Genomic DNA, 14,156 nt, shown 5'->3' on the forward strand with positions numbered 1-14,156 from the left:
GATGGCATTTCAAATCAGATTTGAAGTACCTCATAGTAGTCGCTCAATCGTGAAGTCTTAAAGAAGTGGAGTCAGCTGCCAAATTGGAGTGACCCTCGTAGATTAGGCTTCGGTAGCGCGGCGTAGAAAATTTATTGTACGAGTCGAATCGACGAAAAGCCAAGACAAACGCGTTACGACATGTTATTTTTTCTTACGTTACCTTATGTTATTTCATTCTTTGTCTCCGTTCTGCCTTATCAATGAATTACTTACTGCATTTACTTATCCGCTGAAGTATTTCAGGGAGAGAGAGCGGAAACGAGATACCGGGGCGTATAATTTCTTTGCATTTCAGAGACCAATTTGTCCTCTTTTATGATTGGCAAATGCTGCACGTTTTCATTTCGGGTGGAAATAATTTTAATGTTGGAAGGTGCGCGACTATTCAGGTCATTTTCATTTATCGTGACTATTAAAATTTTGGCTCGATGGAATTAAAAGCGGAGAATGGTTGGTTGCATAATATTTCACTTGTCATGAGGAAATAATTATGTTTCTTTGCGGCAGAAAGTTTTCTCAAATTTAGTAGTGTCAGTAGTCATGATAATTCGCTTTTTGTTTTTGGATGGGAAGAAATGCGAGGAGATAAAAGCAAAGGTGGATGCTGTTTATGGGGACACTTAGCCATCTATGACCACAGTTAGATATTGGTTCAACGAATTTAAACGTGGGCGAACATCTGTTTTTGATGAGGAGCGACCAGGACGCCGGGCAGACGTGGTTACCGAGGAAATCATTCAAAAAGTAAACGCCATGTTTCTCGCTGGTCGACGAACGAAAGTGCGGGAAGTAGCAGAGGCCGTGGGTCTGTCGACCGGAACGGCAATTAATATTTTACATGATGAGTTGGCGATGAAAAAATTGTCAGCCCAATGGGTGCCGCGATTGCTCACGGTGGACAACACATTCGTCCGGAGTTGTCGCCGGCAAACTGCATTATCTACGTTATGAATTGCTGCCGCACCCCCCGTATTCACCCGATCTGGCTCCCTGCTACTTTTTCTTATTCCCAAACATGAAGAAATGGCTCGCGGGAAAAAAATTAGCTCAAACGAGGAAGTTATCGTCGAGACAGAGGCGTATTTTGTAGAGTTCGTATTTTGGAGAGTTCGACAAATCCTATTATTTGGAGGGGTTAAAAAAATGGCCGGAACGTTGGGATAAGTTCATCTTTCTATAAGTGGACTATGTTGAGAAATAAAAGAAATGTTTTTGAAAGAATGGTTTCTTCATTTCTAACACGGGTACTTATTGAACCGCCCTCGTATCTTCACTTGTTGCCTCCGGCCTAAACATTTCATGTCCAACACCTCAACTTCGCGCATGTAGGGTTTATCTTTATTCTTCTTTATGCTGTGGCATGACATTTTGAAGACAATTTATTTCCGGAAAAATCAAAATCATTTGATCTAAATCTTTTCCTACTTGCGCGGCTATAGGGCGAGAATCGCAACCACCTAAATTTGCCCTCATATAAGAAAGGATCGTCATATGTATTCAGGTCCTTTCCTATCAATCTATCACGTTGCTGTTTCCTCTCTCGATACTTCATTTGGTTGGAGTAACTCGTCCCCCTGTAAACCCATTTGTCGCAGGTTCGAATCTCCCTTCGGACCGTGTTGTTATGTAAACTCGGGTACTTCAGCCTCCGAGAAACTCGATGGCAAGCCGCGAGTGGCTTATCTGGATCTCAGGGATAATTTACGAAATAAAATGAAAAATTTGAACTTTTTGACACCATCGGGAAACAGTTTACTGTTTAATTGACACCCCTAAATATATTTAGCCATAAGATGACCGAAGATTTTTTTTGTGCCGTGTCATAGAGAAAAATGAGCTGAGGGTAGCATATCAAGCCTTGACCTTTGTTCGAGGGTATGCGACATCCACATACAGAAGCGTCAACTCTGTTTGGGCGGGACGTGAGCTCCTTCCGATAACCATGTGCGATCCAGCGGTCATAATATTTTTTCCCCCTCCAGCCCAGGCACGTAATTGCGATTTGTTCCTACCTGCATGTCATTTTGGAGGACAGTGGTCGAGAGTGTGCCCTCGAGCACGAGGGAGGCGAGAGATTGTCTTGGCAGAATGGTTCAGTGGTGAGGGAGTGGTCTCCTTAGTACTTCATAGTGGCGATGGGATCAGGCTGTATCGCGCAAGAGTAGAGGAGCGAGAAATAATCGAGGGAGGGACGAAATGGCCCTTCAACCGCTCTCTCTCCCTTCCTTAACCCAAACCCCCCCCTCTCATCCCCCCATCCCCTTTCCCTTCCTGCCCCCTTGATCTTCGTCGCCGCGGCCTTCCCTTTCTGCCCCCCCTTCCCCTCTCCCCCATTTCTCCTCGTTCCCAGCCCACGCTCCTCGGCATAAGCGGCTGCCCCACCGCCTACGCCTTCCCCCTCTTCCCCCCTTCCCCGTTCTTCATCGCCCCCCCCCGCTCGCTCCCACCGGCCCCTTCGTACCAATCTTCCCCATCTCCCCCTCCTCGTTCTCCCCTTTTCGATCCTCCATTGCCTTCTTCCTTCCTCGCCGCTGCTGTATGGCGACCACCGTCTTCTCAGTCAGTCAGAAGCGGGTAGCGCACCCATTTACCACTCACTCATACTCGGGACTCGAGCCGCTCATTCGCAGAGGGCGCGGCGACCGGCGGATAGAGTGCGGCCCTCCGGCGCAGGGAAGGGGAGGTACGGTGAATTGAGGAGGGATGCGACCCCGCGACCGGCAGTCCTGTGGGTCGAGCCAAGTTTTGCGAAATATGACCTGGATGCATGCCGGCCAAATGTAAGGCCGAATAAATGTTCACGGTCAGCGTGGTAGCCTAGTGTTTAGGGCTTTTCGCTGCCGACCTGTGGGTTCCAGGTTCAAATCCGGATGATGCTCCCGGACGTTCCCAAATTCATCCAAGCTGTGTGATTTTCTAGGACCCTAGTTCTTCCTGGGAAGACGCTGATGGCATAGGGGAAGGAACTGTCCGTGCCATCCCCCCCCCCGGCGTGTACAATTCACCCACCGCAGGGTTTGCTGCGTGGGGTATCTCTCGCATATCATACCTTGAGGCTGATTGCTGTGAATGAATGTTGGTGTTGGTTTCGTGGTGTCGGCTCGATCCGCGAATTTATTTTCGCCAAAACACCGCGTTTCTGCCATAGACGCCTCCATCAGTTAGTCCCTCGTGCCGACTTGAATCTCTTTATGGGAGAGGTATTTATTTACTCTTCTCCCTGCGTCGGGAGAAGTCCTTGACATCACCGCCAACTCCCGACGAGGCGAATTGACTGTGGATGTGCATGGGCGTTCTTCTTTCGCGATGAAGGGTCCACGCGCTCCCGTGCCGAGCGAATCGGTTATGAAATTACTGCTCCGTCCCCACCTTCTCCGTTGACGAATGCGATCGGTGCTCTTGGGCTCCAAAAAGTGGCCCGGAAGCTTGTGATGTGAGTTTTCGACGTCCCCCCCCCCCACCGTGTCCTCCCCCACATCTCCCCCAACACTTCCTCCCCCCCGCCCCCATTTCCCGCTCCCTAATCCGGGAGTCTCCCTACCCATTCCCCAGGTCCCTTCAACCCCTCCCACACGACACTCCCCGCCAGCACACGCCAGTCCCTCGTACCCCAAACACCCTCTTTCTCTCACTTCTCCTTCCTCTCTCTCTCTTTTACTCCCCACTCTCGTCTTCTCCCCCTCCCCCCCCCTATCGCTTCCCTCTCCCGTCGCCCTCTTTCGGCCAGACCTTCCAGTCGCCGCCTGCCAGCCCCCACGGGATCTTCTCTCGCCCTCTTGAATGATCCTGGCCGGTCGCAGCAGACTCCGCCAGCGATCATTTATTTTTGCACCGGCCGTCCGTGTGTTGTGTGTTTGTTTCCTGTTTGCTTTCGTCTCCCAGCCATTGGGTAGGTCCAGGATTCTGTCCACTCTCGCTTTCTCGGGGTTGGATTCGGAGGCGTTCGCCCCTTCGGTCAACCTGGGAGCCTTACTCTGCATCTCCTCGGTGAGTCCACGCGATGGCCTTTGTTGTGTCTGGATGCGCGAATCCGCCGATGGTTCTCCGGTTCCAATGCGTGAATATTCGTATCCGCGAAGACCTATGGATGGATGAAAAGATCACCTTTCGCATTCCTGAGCACCAAATCACGTTCGTAGTCGGGTCATCTTTGATCAGGGTGCCGTGAATCGGCAATATTCCATTTTTAAGTTCGATTTGCCTAGGGCATTCGAAACGGAAACAGTTTTTAAACTGGTGCTGTATTTGTTTGTGTTTATGTATCTGTCATTTCCTCATTCGTTGGTCTTTGGACCATTCGAAGAGGACATTCTTCATTGCTGACATTGTGTGTGGAGGCTCTTAAGTGGTTCGTTGCCTCGCTAGACAGTCGTGGCGAGGGGGGGAGGGGCATTTAAATTTCCGAGGTTTTTAACCTGCCACCAATGCATCCTCCCCGTTCAGCTGCTCTCGCTCCCATCTCGCATGTTTTTTCCTTGCGTGTCGTCTTTTTTTTTGCGCGCTCCAGACGGTGGTCTCTTCGAATGGCAACCCGGGCTAGAGAAATATTTTTTCTTCCGTCCAACAGCGTCCTGGAGGACGGAAACTGTTCTCCGCGGTCCAGCCGGGAAGGGGGAAAGCGGGCTCGTCCTTTTCTTCCCGTCTTCCGATCCCGAAGCAAGTAGGAAGGGTAAACTCCCGCCCACCTCCCCCTTTTCAGTTACTCCCTCACCGCCTCTCCAAGTCCAATAAAGAAGCACAAACCGGGGCCGTGAATTGCTCTCCATTTGTCGCGCGCATGGGTCGCGAGTGCGAAGGAAGAAAAGGGCCGCGATGTCGGCCCGACGCTCAGAGTAAATATCGTCAACTGCGTTTCGTCGTCACCCAAGCGTGTATATATATGTATATATATTTATATTTTTTTTCTCACGTCAGAACAGGGATATTTCTGGAAAATCGAGAGAGCGGAATAGTTTTTAAAGTTTCAAGACCATCCGTCCCGTTTTGCGACGTTGCCAGATGCTTCCGAATCCCAATGTTTTTCCCTTCCAACCGGCTCGCTCGCAGTTGTGATAATCGTTCAATTAGCAAGGGTGCCTATTCTCGGAATATCCCGATCTAATGGGAACATTGAGGCCTGGGACTCAATTGTTTTCGTCCTCATGGTATTTTTAGTTGTATTTTAATGGTTGCAGGACATCGCACGGGCAAGAATGCCACCTTGTGTCATGGGTACAGGAAAATGCAACAACAACGTTACGACTCAATTAAGAAGAAAACTAAATTGGAAAAATTTTTAAAATGGAAATGACCCCCCTTTGGAATTGCACATGCACTCAAAATAAAGTACTGAATTAATTGTTAAGATAAAGAAAAAATAAATATAGGATGATCGAAGAAGTGTTGGAAAGACCATGACATGGGAAAGAGTCATTGTAAATACAATGTGATACATTATATCTTAATATTGAAATCGATTTATTTTACAAAAAGTAGGCGTTTCAGATCAAAATGGGAACGTTTATTTGGTTGAGTGTAAATCAATATAGTTTCTCAAGAAGCCAGTGACGTTTACTTATGTCATAATTTGTGTAATACAATGAACGACATGCTGAAGAAATAAAACTGCAATATGAAGTCCTCTTATATGCCTCAAGATTTTTCGAGAAGGTGGATGAACGTACTTGGCTCGTACATTAAAGATGCATGTATGGTAAGAAGAGGTGATGATTTTGATTCATTATATTTTGCATTAAACTTTCAATAATTTTCCTTTTATATAATTATCTTCCTTTCATAGATGTCCAACGCAAAAGTCTCTGAAAAATACTTCTTATCGCGATGCAGGTCATTGCATTGCAACTTAATAACCTATTTTGGCCATATACTTTTCCCAGGTCTTGTTGGTTTCCCTAATTGCGGGATATTAATTGGATTTTTTCAGTGCTCAATTTGAGTTTATATCGCAGTGGAAACTGTTATTGGAAAAATTTAGTATTGAAATCAAATCCATTTCAAAAGAAGAATTTAAACATATGATCTCAAATATCTTCATTAAGGGTTGTGCCCCTTCATCTAGCTAAGTTTGTTCTTCCCAATTAATTTCTTCAAACTAAATAAATAATTTGTGTTTTTTCTGTTATAATAATTTGCTATTTTCCTAGTCTGCTATTTCCTTATATGATTTCTGTCTCGCTTACTGTTCTGTATTGATATCCACAAGGATATCAATACAGAAAAGGAAGTGGGTTAAGGGCATTATGAATTAATGCTGAGAGTTTTAGCACTTAATCATACTTGATAGCAAATTATTCTGCTGTTTTTACTGTGGTTGTCACAGAATAATTAGCTGAGGTGTCCTTTTGGGTTGTATGAAAATGCACTGCATTATCAGAACACCTCCTTTCAAATCATTTTAAAATATCATGTAAAGTAAGCTACTAGAATTTAGGTTACAGTAAGTTAATGGACAATTTATTAAACAATTATGCTCTGATACATTAAGAAAAATCCAGAGAATGTCCTGAGTTGACAGGGTCAATACCCTCTTCTTTTAAAGTATCAATGACTCTTGAATGACTGATTGACAATGAATGATTATTTAAAGAAATTTAAATACCCTGGTGTAAAAACTGCCCTCCATCCCATGACATATGTAATTATTTCACGGACTCATTGGAATTTTTTTTTCTAGGATGATCTAAAGAAATCGGATCAGCAATGTTGGGAAAGCGGAGTTTCCATAAATGGTGTAATGCCCTTGGTCAACACAGATGCTGCCTTTTCTTCTGGAAAGCCCGGAGGTGACCAGTTATCAAAGGCTTCCTTGGATGACTCAAAGAATCAAGAGCCTGACGCAATGACTCCGGACGAGGCAGAGAAAATGCTAAGTGCCAAGTAAGTGAAAAAAAGTTATTCGCTCTGAGTGAATTTGCATAATTGTTGAATGATGACGTTTAAAATTCTAGTTCCTGTAATCCTATGTTCTTGGGCAGGGCTTGTGTTATATTTGGTTATCACCTAATTTTCATTTCCTCACCCATCTGCTTTAAATGACCTTTCGATTGTCAGTTACAACTAGGCTGTTACTATTCCTGTCACTATTCATCCTCAATGTAAATTATATGCGTTACCGTATATGACGGAAAATTTTAAAGTGCCAAAAATTATCTAAATTATCCAGAGATGAGTACTATGTCTGGTGGACAACTGACTTTATTGGCGTTGGAGTCCTTAAAATACTAAATTTCTTCTAATGTGGAGGGCCACCTCTTATTCAATGAAAATAGGGATATAGCATATACGGTGAGTGTGTATATGATTTAACATGGATTCTTGGGGAATGATCTTGACTTTCATGACACTCAATACGGTATTAGGCTTATTTCTTCCTTTACTGCGACATGATTCCACCAAGTAATGAATACTTTTTATTTAAATATATCATTTATTGACTATCCTAACATAAGCATATTCAGGCCCCTTGTGAGTTTTATAAAAAACATGTTTCTGTAGTGAATACATAATTTATTTTTGGCATTGGCTTCCTCCTTAATAATTTGCTAATTAGATTTTCACATCTTGTCCGGGCTTAATTGGTATGATCATTTGAATTTAAGCTGTCGTCAGCCCTTATAATATAACAGCTATACCCTCTATAAAATTGCACCTGAGTAGTAGTCTGTATTAGCTTTTAACTGTATCTAAAAAAAACACGAAGGTTGATGTGCAGGGATTGGGCCTTTTTTTCTTCAGTTTTGGTTGGTTTTTCGACCAATTTTTATCATGATGAATCCAGCAAAAAGCTTACATAGTTAGCATTCAATTCTACCAGTTTAATTACTTTTAAATATGTCATTTCTTTTATTATATTATAACAGCATTAGTTTTAGAATAAGCAATTATTTGAAAGAGAATCCACTATTTTCACAACTCCGATGATATCTCTTCCCTGAATTCCATTAAAAGCAAGAAACAGTCTGACATGATCTCAGATCTTTGTGATGCATCACCCTAAAATGGATAGTTGTGCCAGTTGGATGGCTGAATTGTGAGGCAAAACAAGGCAATGGACATTTGGTTTAAAAAAATATATTTACCAGAAAAATTTTTTATTGACTGTTTTAGTTTCCTTAAAAACCTTCTTCACTTATCTACATTCATCGCCCATTCACTTCCAAGCATTATCATGATTTTGCATTAGCTTCCCTCACTACGCAAGTTTGCCTCCTGGGAATTGAACCAGTTTACAATAGCAGTCTTGAGTTCCTCATCATCTTCAAACCATTGTCCATCAAGCACCCGTTTCAAGTGCGAGAAGAGGAAATAGTCATTAGGTACAAGGTCAGGACTGGTGATATTGTTCCTAAAAGGCTCGTCCACTCAATATTCTTTGCACTTTGTGTTGGTCAGTAAGCATTTTTGGTACCCTTGTAGACAATTTGTGAAATCTGAGATTTTCCACAACAATTGAGTGAATGCATCCAACTAGAGGAAATTTATCAGCCAGAGCAATAATTGTCAATTTTTGATCAGATCACAGTTCTTAGCCCACTTGTTGAACGATTTCATCGGTCTGGATACTGGATATGTATACTGGATTGTATAACCTCCCTTTCACTCATTATTCTACACTATCCATATGTGTTCATATACTAGGCAATAATCCTGATGAATTTTGGGCAACTGATGATCCTTTTGCACACAAAAATCAAATGACAGCATGCACTCTGCAACTGGCCAGAATTTTCTCTGATCTTCATTAAAATTTGAGAGACAGTTATTTATTAACGTAATTTATATAACGAAAAGGCATGTCATTGATCGATCAAAATTTTGTTTGCATAAGTTTTTAGATGCCTATCTCATGGACGACAAAAGCAACATGTAGATCATTACTAATTATGCTAATAATTTGGAATCACTTGAAAGCAGCAAAATGTTTATGTTAAGATGATCCACATGTTCATTGAAATATAAAAAAACCATTTTTTTCAAGATGAGATAAAAACTCATGAAGAGCAATAAAAATGTATTCATTAAGTAAATGTTTATTATCTTCAATCAATATAAGCTTTCTGGCCTAAGAAGGCTTCTGCTTTTTCAAGTACATGTTTAAGATTCAGGTAATTGTTGATGGAAGAGGGTTGAATGTTGAGTGGATTTTGGAGGGCATATAATTTTAGGGCCTCCCATTGCAATGTTACCACCCATTCTACATTTTGCAAGGATAAAAATGATGAACTAATGACATCTTTTCCCCTTCCAAAATTCCCCATCTGCCTGTTTTGCATGGTATAGTCTTGTTTGTGGCTGGGTGTGTAATTTCTTGTTTTTCGCATTACCGAAAATGTTTATTTTTTGTGCATTGAGTACATGAACACATGCCTTTAAATGATGCATCTACTTTTATTTTTCTTTATTTTCCAATTGAAAACTTCTACCTTTATGGCATTGTTTTTGGATATCCTGTGCGTGTGTTTTCTCCACATATTTAGCATACATGTAGAATCACACTTTCATTATGACTAGAAGCCTTCAAAATTATCTGGAGTAGTATAATGGGAATGTGTGGGATAGATTTTTCTAATTATAAAATATATACTTCTATTTTTTTGTGAAATATATGAGTATAGGAATGCCTACTTTGATTTGGACTTTTGAATTTCTAATCCTTTTTTTTTTTTTGATATTGAACATTTAATTTTACCATTTTGTATTGTATTTATTTATACTACATTAGTACTTCTATCTTTGCGAATTTGAAAAAGAAATAACTAAAGGAATTTACTATTTGGTTTCCGTAAAGGCAATCAAAATGTTGTTTCATGGCATAATGCCACATATGACATATTACATGATTTTACTAGAATGATGTATCCCTTACAACAACGTTCATTGCAAAAAAAGACAATAATTGGTTGGATTAATGTGTACTATCTAAGTAAATACATGCATTACATGCATTAATTTAATCACTTTTCCATAGTACCCACATTTCATCAAAATTAAATACTTAGCTCTTCTGTAATTTTTGCAGAAAAACTGATTCAGGGTCTGTCGAAAAATAAATTCAATAAATCTGGGAAAAGAAGATTTATTGCAGATCGAAGTACAAATGACTAAAATTCTTCAAAATAGTACCCATGTGCATTAACCTACCAATTCGATTGCCTCTGCCATAAGTCGTATGCTTCCTGGAGGGCATGGTCGGGAACCTCGTTCAGGTACCTCGCCAATGCCTCTTGGACGTTATTCAGCATTCAAAATGGGCTGCCTTTTAAGCTTCTTTTTATTCTTAGGAACAAAAATAAGTCCAGCTGTGCCTCACAGGGCTGCAGGTCACTTTCACAGTGTTCCAAGAGGTCACATGAGATTGTCATACCAGCAGCCTTCTTATCTTGCAGCAGCACCTTAGAGATCACCTTGGTACACACCTTTCTCATGGCCAAATCTTCTATAAGAATGCGATGCACTGTGCTTTTCAGAATATTCCACTCTTCTGCTAACATTCTGACGCTTGGGCATTGATCAGAATTGAGCATGTCTCTCATTTGTCCACATTTTCGTTACACTGTGTCGTTGTCAAACGTCCGGAGCATTCCTTGTTGTCAATGTCCTCTCTACCATCCTGGAATATCTTGCACCAGTGGAAAACCATTCCTTGGGACATTGCTTCATCTCCGTGAGCACCCTTAACCATGGTCTTCTGACCCAAGCTTAACACAAAATGTTATTGTTTATCATTGCACCATGGAAAGTGACATTGTGAATGTGTGATGCAACCCTTGAATGGGGGTGCAGTCCAAGAGCAATCTGCATCCTTTAATGGCGTTATCGGGAAAGTTTTTGGAAAAATAGATTTATTTCAGACATAAGTAGGAACTGTAAGATGCATGGGAATCATCACAATGCTGTTGCAGAAAGTCTTTCCAAGCAGACACTCGACTCTGCTCTTGGTTGTTCGTGAAGACTTTCGGGACAAATTTAGTGCAGATCTTTAGCATTGCCCAATTGTCTGTGATAATGGTATACAAGGTCATCTTATCAATGCCAATATGATTTACGATCATGTGGATGCTTAACTGATGGTCTAAATTCAGCACTTTAAGCACACGTCACGGAATAATTGTGACCGATACTTTTTATACAAATCTTGTATATTTTATTGAGATCATCAAATTGGAGGTTGCATTGTCTCATTGCATACAATTATTCAGATGGTAATGAATTTGAGATTGATAAAATTGCTCATTCAAGTTACATCAATTTAATTTAATGGGGACAGTAATCAAATGTTGAATTATACCTCCCAACTTACATATCATGTGAGTTTTGGTTGGTAGAATCATGGAATTGTAACAAAGTTTATGATATAGCATTATGCTTTCTCTGTTTAAATGATGACTAATGATAAAAAGAATAAAATCCATAGCTAGCCATAAACGTTGTACATGAAGCAATTTCAACTGGAGATCATGGTGTACCATTCTCAAAGCACTGCATATTTCCATGTGTGAATTTAAAGAACATTGATGTAATGAATGAAATACTTAAAATAATCATGAATAATAACTCACTTGCATGATGAGACTAGGAATCATTGTCTATGTGCCTGTGTTAAAATTGAGTTCCCAGAAAAATGTTTAAAACTATGCTTCTCTTGAATGAACTTTTGAAACTAACTTATTTTTCATACCTGATAATGCTTTTGGGAAGAATATTCATAAGAATAAAGCATATTTAATAGTTCTAAAATAATATTATTGAATCCAAATATAATTTTCATTACTTGTATTAAGTTAATATGTTGTCTTGAGAAAAAGAGACACCATTAAACTTGTCTCAAGAATATTTTTTCAAATATACTGCTTATTTCTTAACAACCAAATTTAACTTAACAAAATTACATTACCTTTATTGAAGCTTTTTAAATATATTTTTCATTATATGACATGCATGTTGGCCTAAATTATGCTTATTGACTGAAAAATGATGCTTAAGAATTGAATCATTTTATCATTATTCGCAAGAACAGCCTAGGTTTTATTACATTTCTAAAGGATTTCCAATATTATGAAACTGTAATCGTTCCTCATGTAAACCAACAATTTTAAATAACTTCTCATCCCAAAACTAATTTCAGTAAAAGCTTGCTGTCTAAAATCTTGTGTAAGGCCATATGCTGTTTTGTTACCTGCAAATATTAATTTGAGTAAAACCTTGGGATGAGGTTCATGACCCCTTATCCCATTCCATCCTTCAGTTCACTTTGTGTCAGCTGCATTTGTGTTTATTCATTAGTATGGGGCATTTTAAGTTTAACTAAATGGTGTTTAACAGGAAAGACAAATTATTATGTGCAATACAAAATGGTTTTCTTAGGGAAGAGTTTATGAGGATTCCACAGTTAAAGATCATAACATCATAAGAAGGTCATAACATCTGAAAGTAGTCCTAAAAAAAATTTCCACAGTGTTCAGTGCTGCCTCATCCTTCGGTAGTAAATATTTTTGCTATTGCAATGTTGAATGCTGGAATGATTCAGGGAGTATTGATGTCACAAGAATTTGTACCGCCTTTGATAGTGCAATTGGGTATTACAAATATGAGGGAATATAACATCAGGGAGTCATTGTTGTTATTATTTCTTATCTATAACACTCTTCTTTTGTGGTGGCATATAGTTAAGGCAGTAAATTTCTTTTTAGAAAATTGAAATAGGATCCCTTATTTTTGGCACTATTGAAACTTTTCATTCTTGAATGGAATGTTTTCTTTTCAAAATAAAAATTGATGGCACAGCTTTTACTGGAATGTTGGAGATTTCCTAATCTTATAAGTGGCATATGTTTTGAGTGGGATGGGCTGTTCTTGCTTGTACTGGCTAACTAGCTACCATTTCTAATAGTTAACGTCTTACATTCCTACATACTTGACAAGCACTAATCATTCTGTTCTCTTCATATCCCCTGTGTCTCTGCCACATCTTCAGCATTCTGGAAAAAAGAATAAGGTGAGTGTTTGTGGTGTGTAATATTCATGCCAGCTATGGAAGCTGTTCCTTATAGAACCTAGTCACCATCTTCAATGAGTATTTTGCCTTCATTTTAAATTTTATTTGGTGGTGGTGAACTTTGAACGTTTTTGTAATGGAGAGTATGTTCATTACTTTGTTTTTCAATGGCTTCCATTCTTTGGTGCTGGGCCAGATTCTAAAGCACAGTAAACTCTTGACTATCCATGCAAATGGATGCATTATGACGCAAAGGATGAATGGAAAACACAGATAACCCAATACACCGAAAATATGTTGTAATATAAATGGATACGTGCGGAAGCTCTCTTTTTTCATTTCATGTGATTAATTCACGTTTTTTAGCGATGGAGGGTACAACTTTTTTTCAATTTTCAGCCATTCTTATAAGAGTGGAATTAGAGTTATCTAAGAGTGGGTTTAGAGTTATCCAAAACCGAACTACCATCAAGTGAATAGCAGAACATATTTTCCTTAGAGAGCTCAACTAATCATGTAGTCAGAAAAAAACAAATGAATGGCGAAAAATGAATATTGAGAAAAGATTGCTGATACAGATTCATAATCATCATTTTATACCAATTAAAATAATGCAGTGCAGATATTCAATTACTTATTTGTTGCATAGTAAAGCTGTACATTCGCTTGTTTTAAAGGAGCATATGAAATTCTCAGGGCTAATGAATGTGAGAGAAACAATAATGGGAAAGTATGGATTATATGAAAATGTTTAAATTAAAACTTTCAATAAGATTGGAAAATGATCTTAAAAACTTTCAATGAATGCAACAATTTCAGAGTGTAAAAATCATTCGCCTTGACTGGGATTATCTGGGACTGGGACGTTAAAAGTTACTGTTGCGGCATCTCCCGCAGTTTCTTTGGAAACTTTCAATGAAGCCAATGTATTTCATGCTTGTATTTTTAAATAGGTATATCAAAGTTTCACAGCATCTAATTATCTTTACGATTGTAATTTTATTAAAATTTTGAGTTTTAAGGTAAGGTGAGATTCATCAAGGAAAAAATAGCAAATGTATCGTATAATCCGCTCGAGAGTTTACTGTGCTTCCATACGTGTGGTATTATGACCTAAATT

At 39.8% G+C, this 14,156-nt stretch overlaps 1 protein-coding gene across 5 annotated transcripts in view; it reads left to right on the forward strand.

Moving 5' to 3' along the window:
* The window catches only part of Spn (protein phosphatase 1 regulatory subunit spinophilin), a 251,523-nt gene that overhangs the window by 181,751 nt on the left and 55,616 nt on the right, over nucleotides 1-14,156 (forward strand). For all 5 annotated transcript variants that reach the window (XM_071595653.1, XM_071595654.1, XM_071595655.1 and 2 more), the window contains exons 8-9: nucleotides 6,716-6,918; nucleotides 13,016-13,036. In XM_071595653.1, the coding sequence (XP_071451754.1) occupies nucleotides 6,716-6,918; nucleotides 13,016-13,036 (224 nt within the window). The remainder of the gene's footprint in view (nucleotides 1-6,715; nucleotides 6,919-13,015; nucleotides 13,037-14,156) is intronic.

This window comes from Hetaerina americana, unplaced genomic scaffold, assembly GCF_022747635.1.
Source record: "Hetaerina americana unplaced genomic scaffold, ioHetAmer1.1.p SCAF_7, whole genome shotgun sequence".
In the NCBI taxonomy this organism is placed as follows: domain Eukaryota; kingdom Metazoa; phylum Arthropoda; class Insecta; order Odonata; family Calopterygidae; genus Hetaerina; species Hetaerina americana.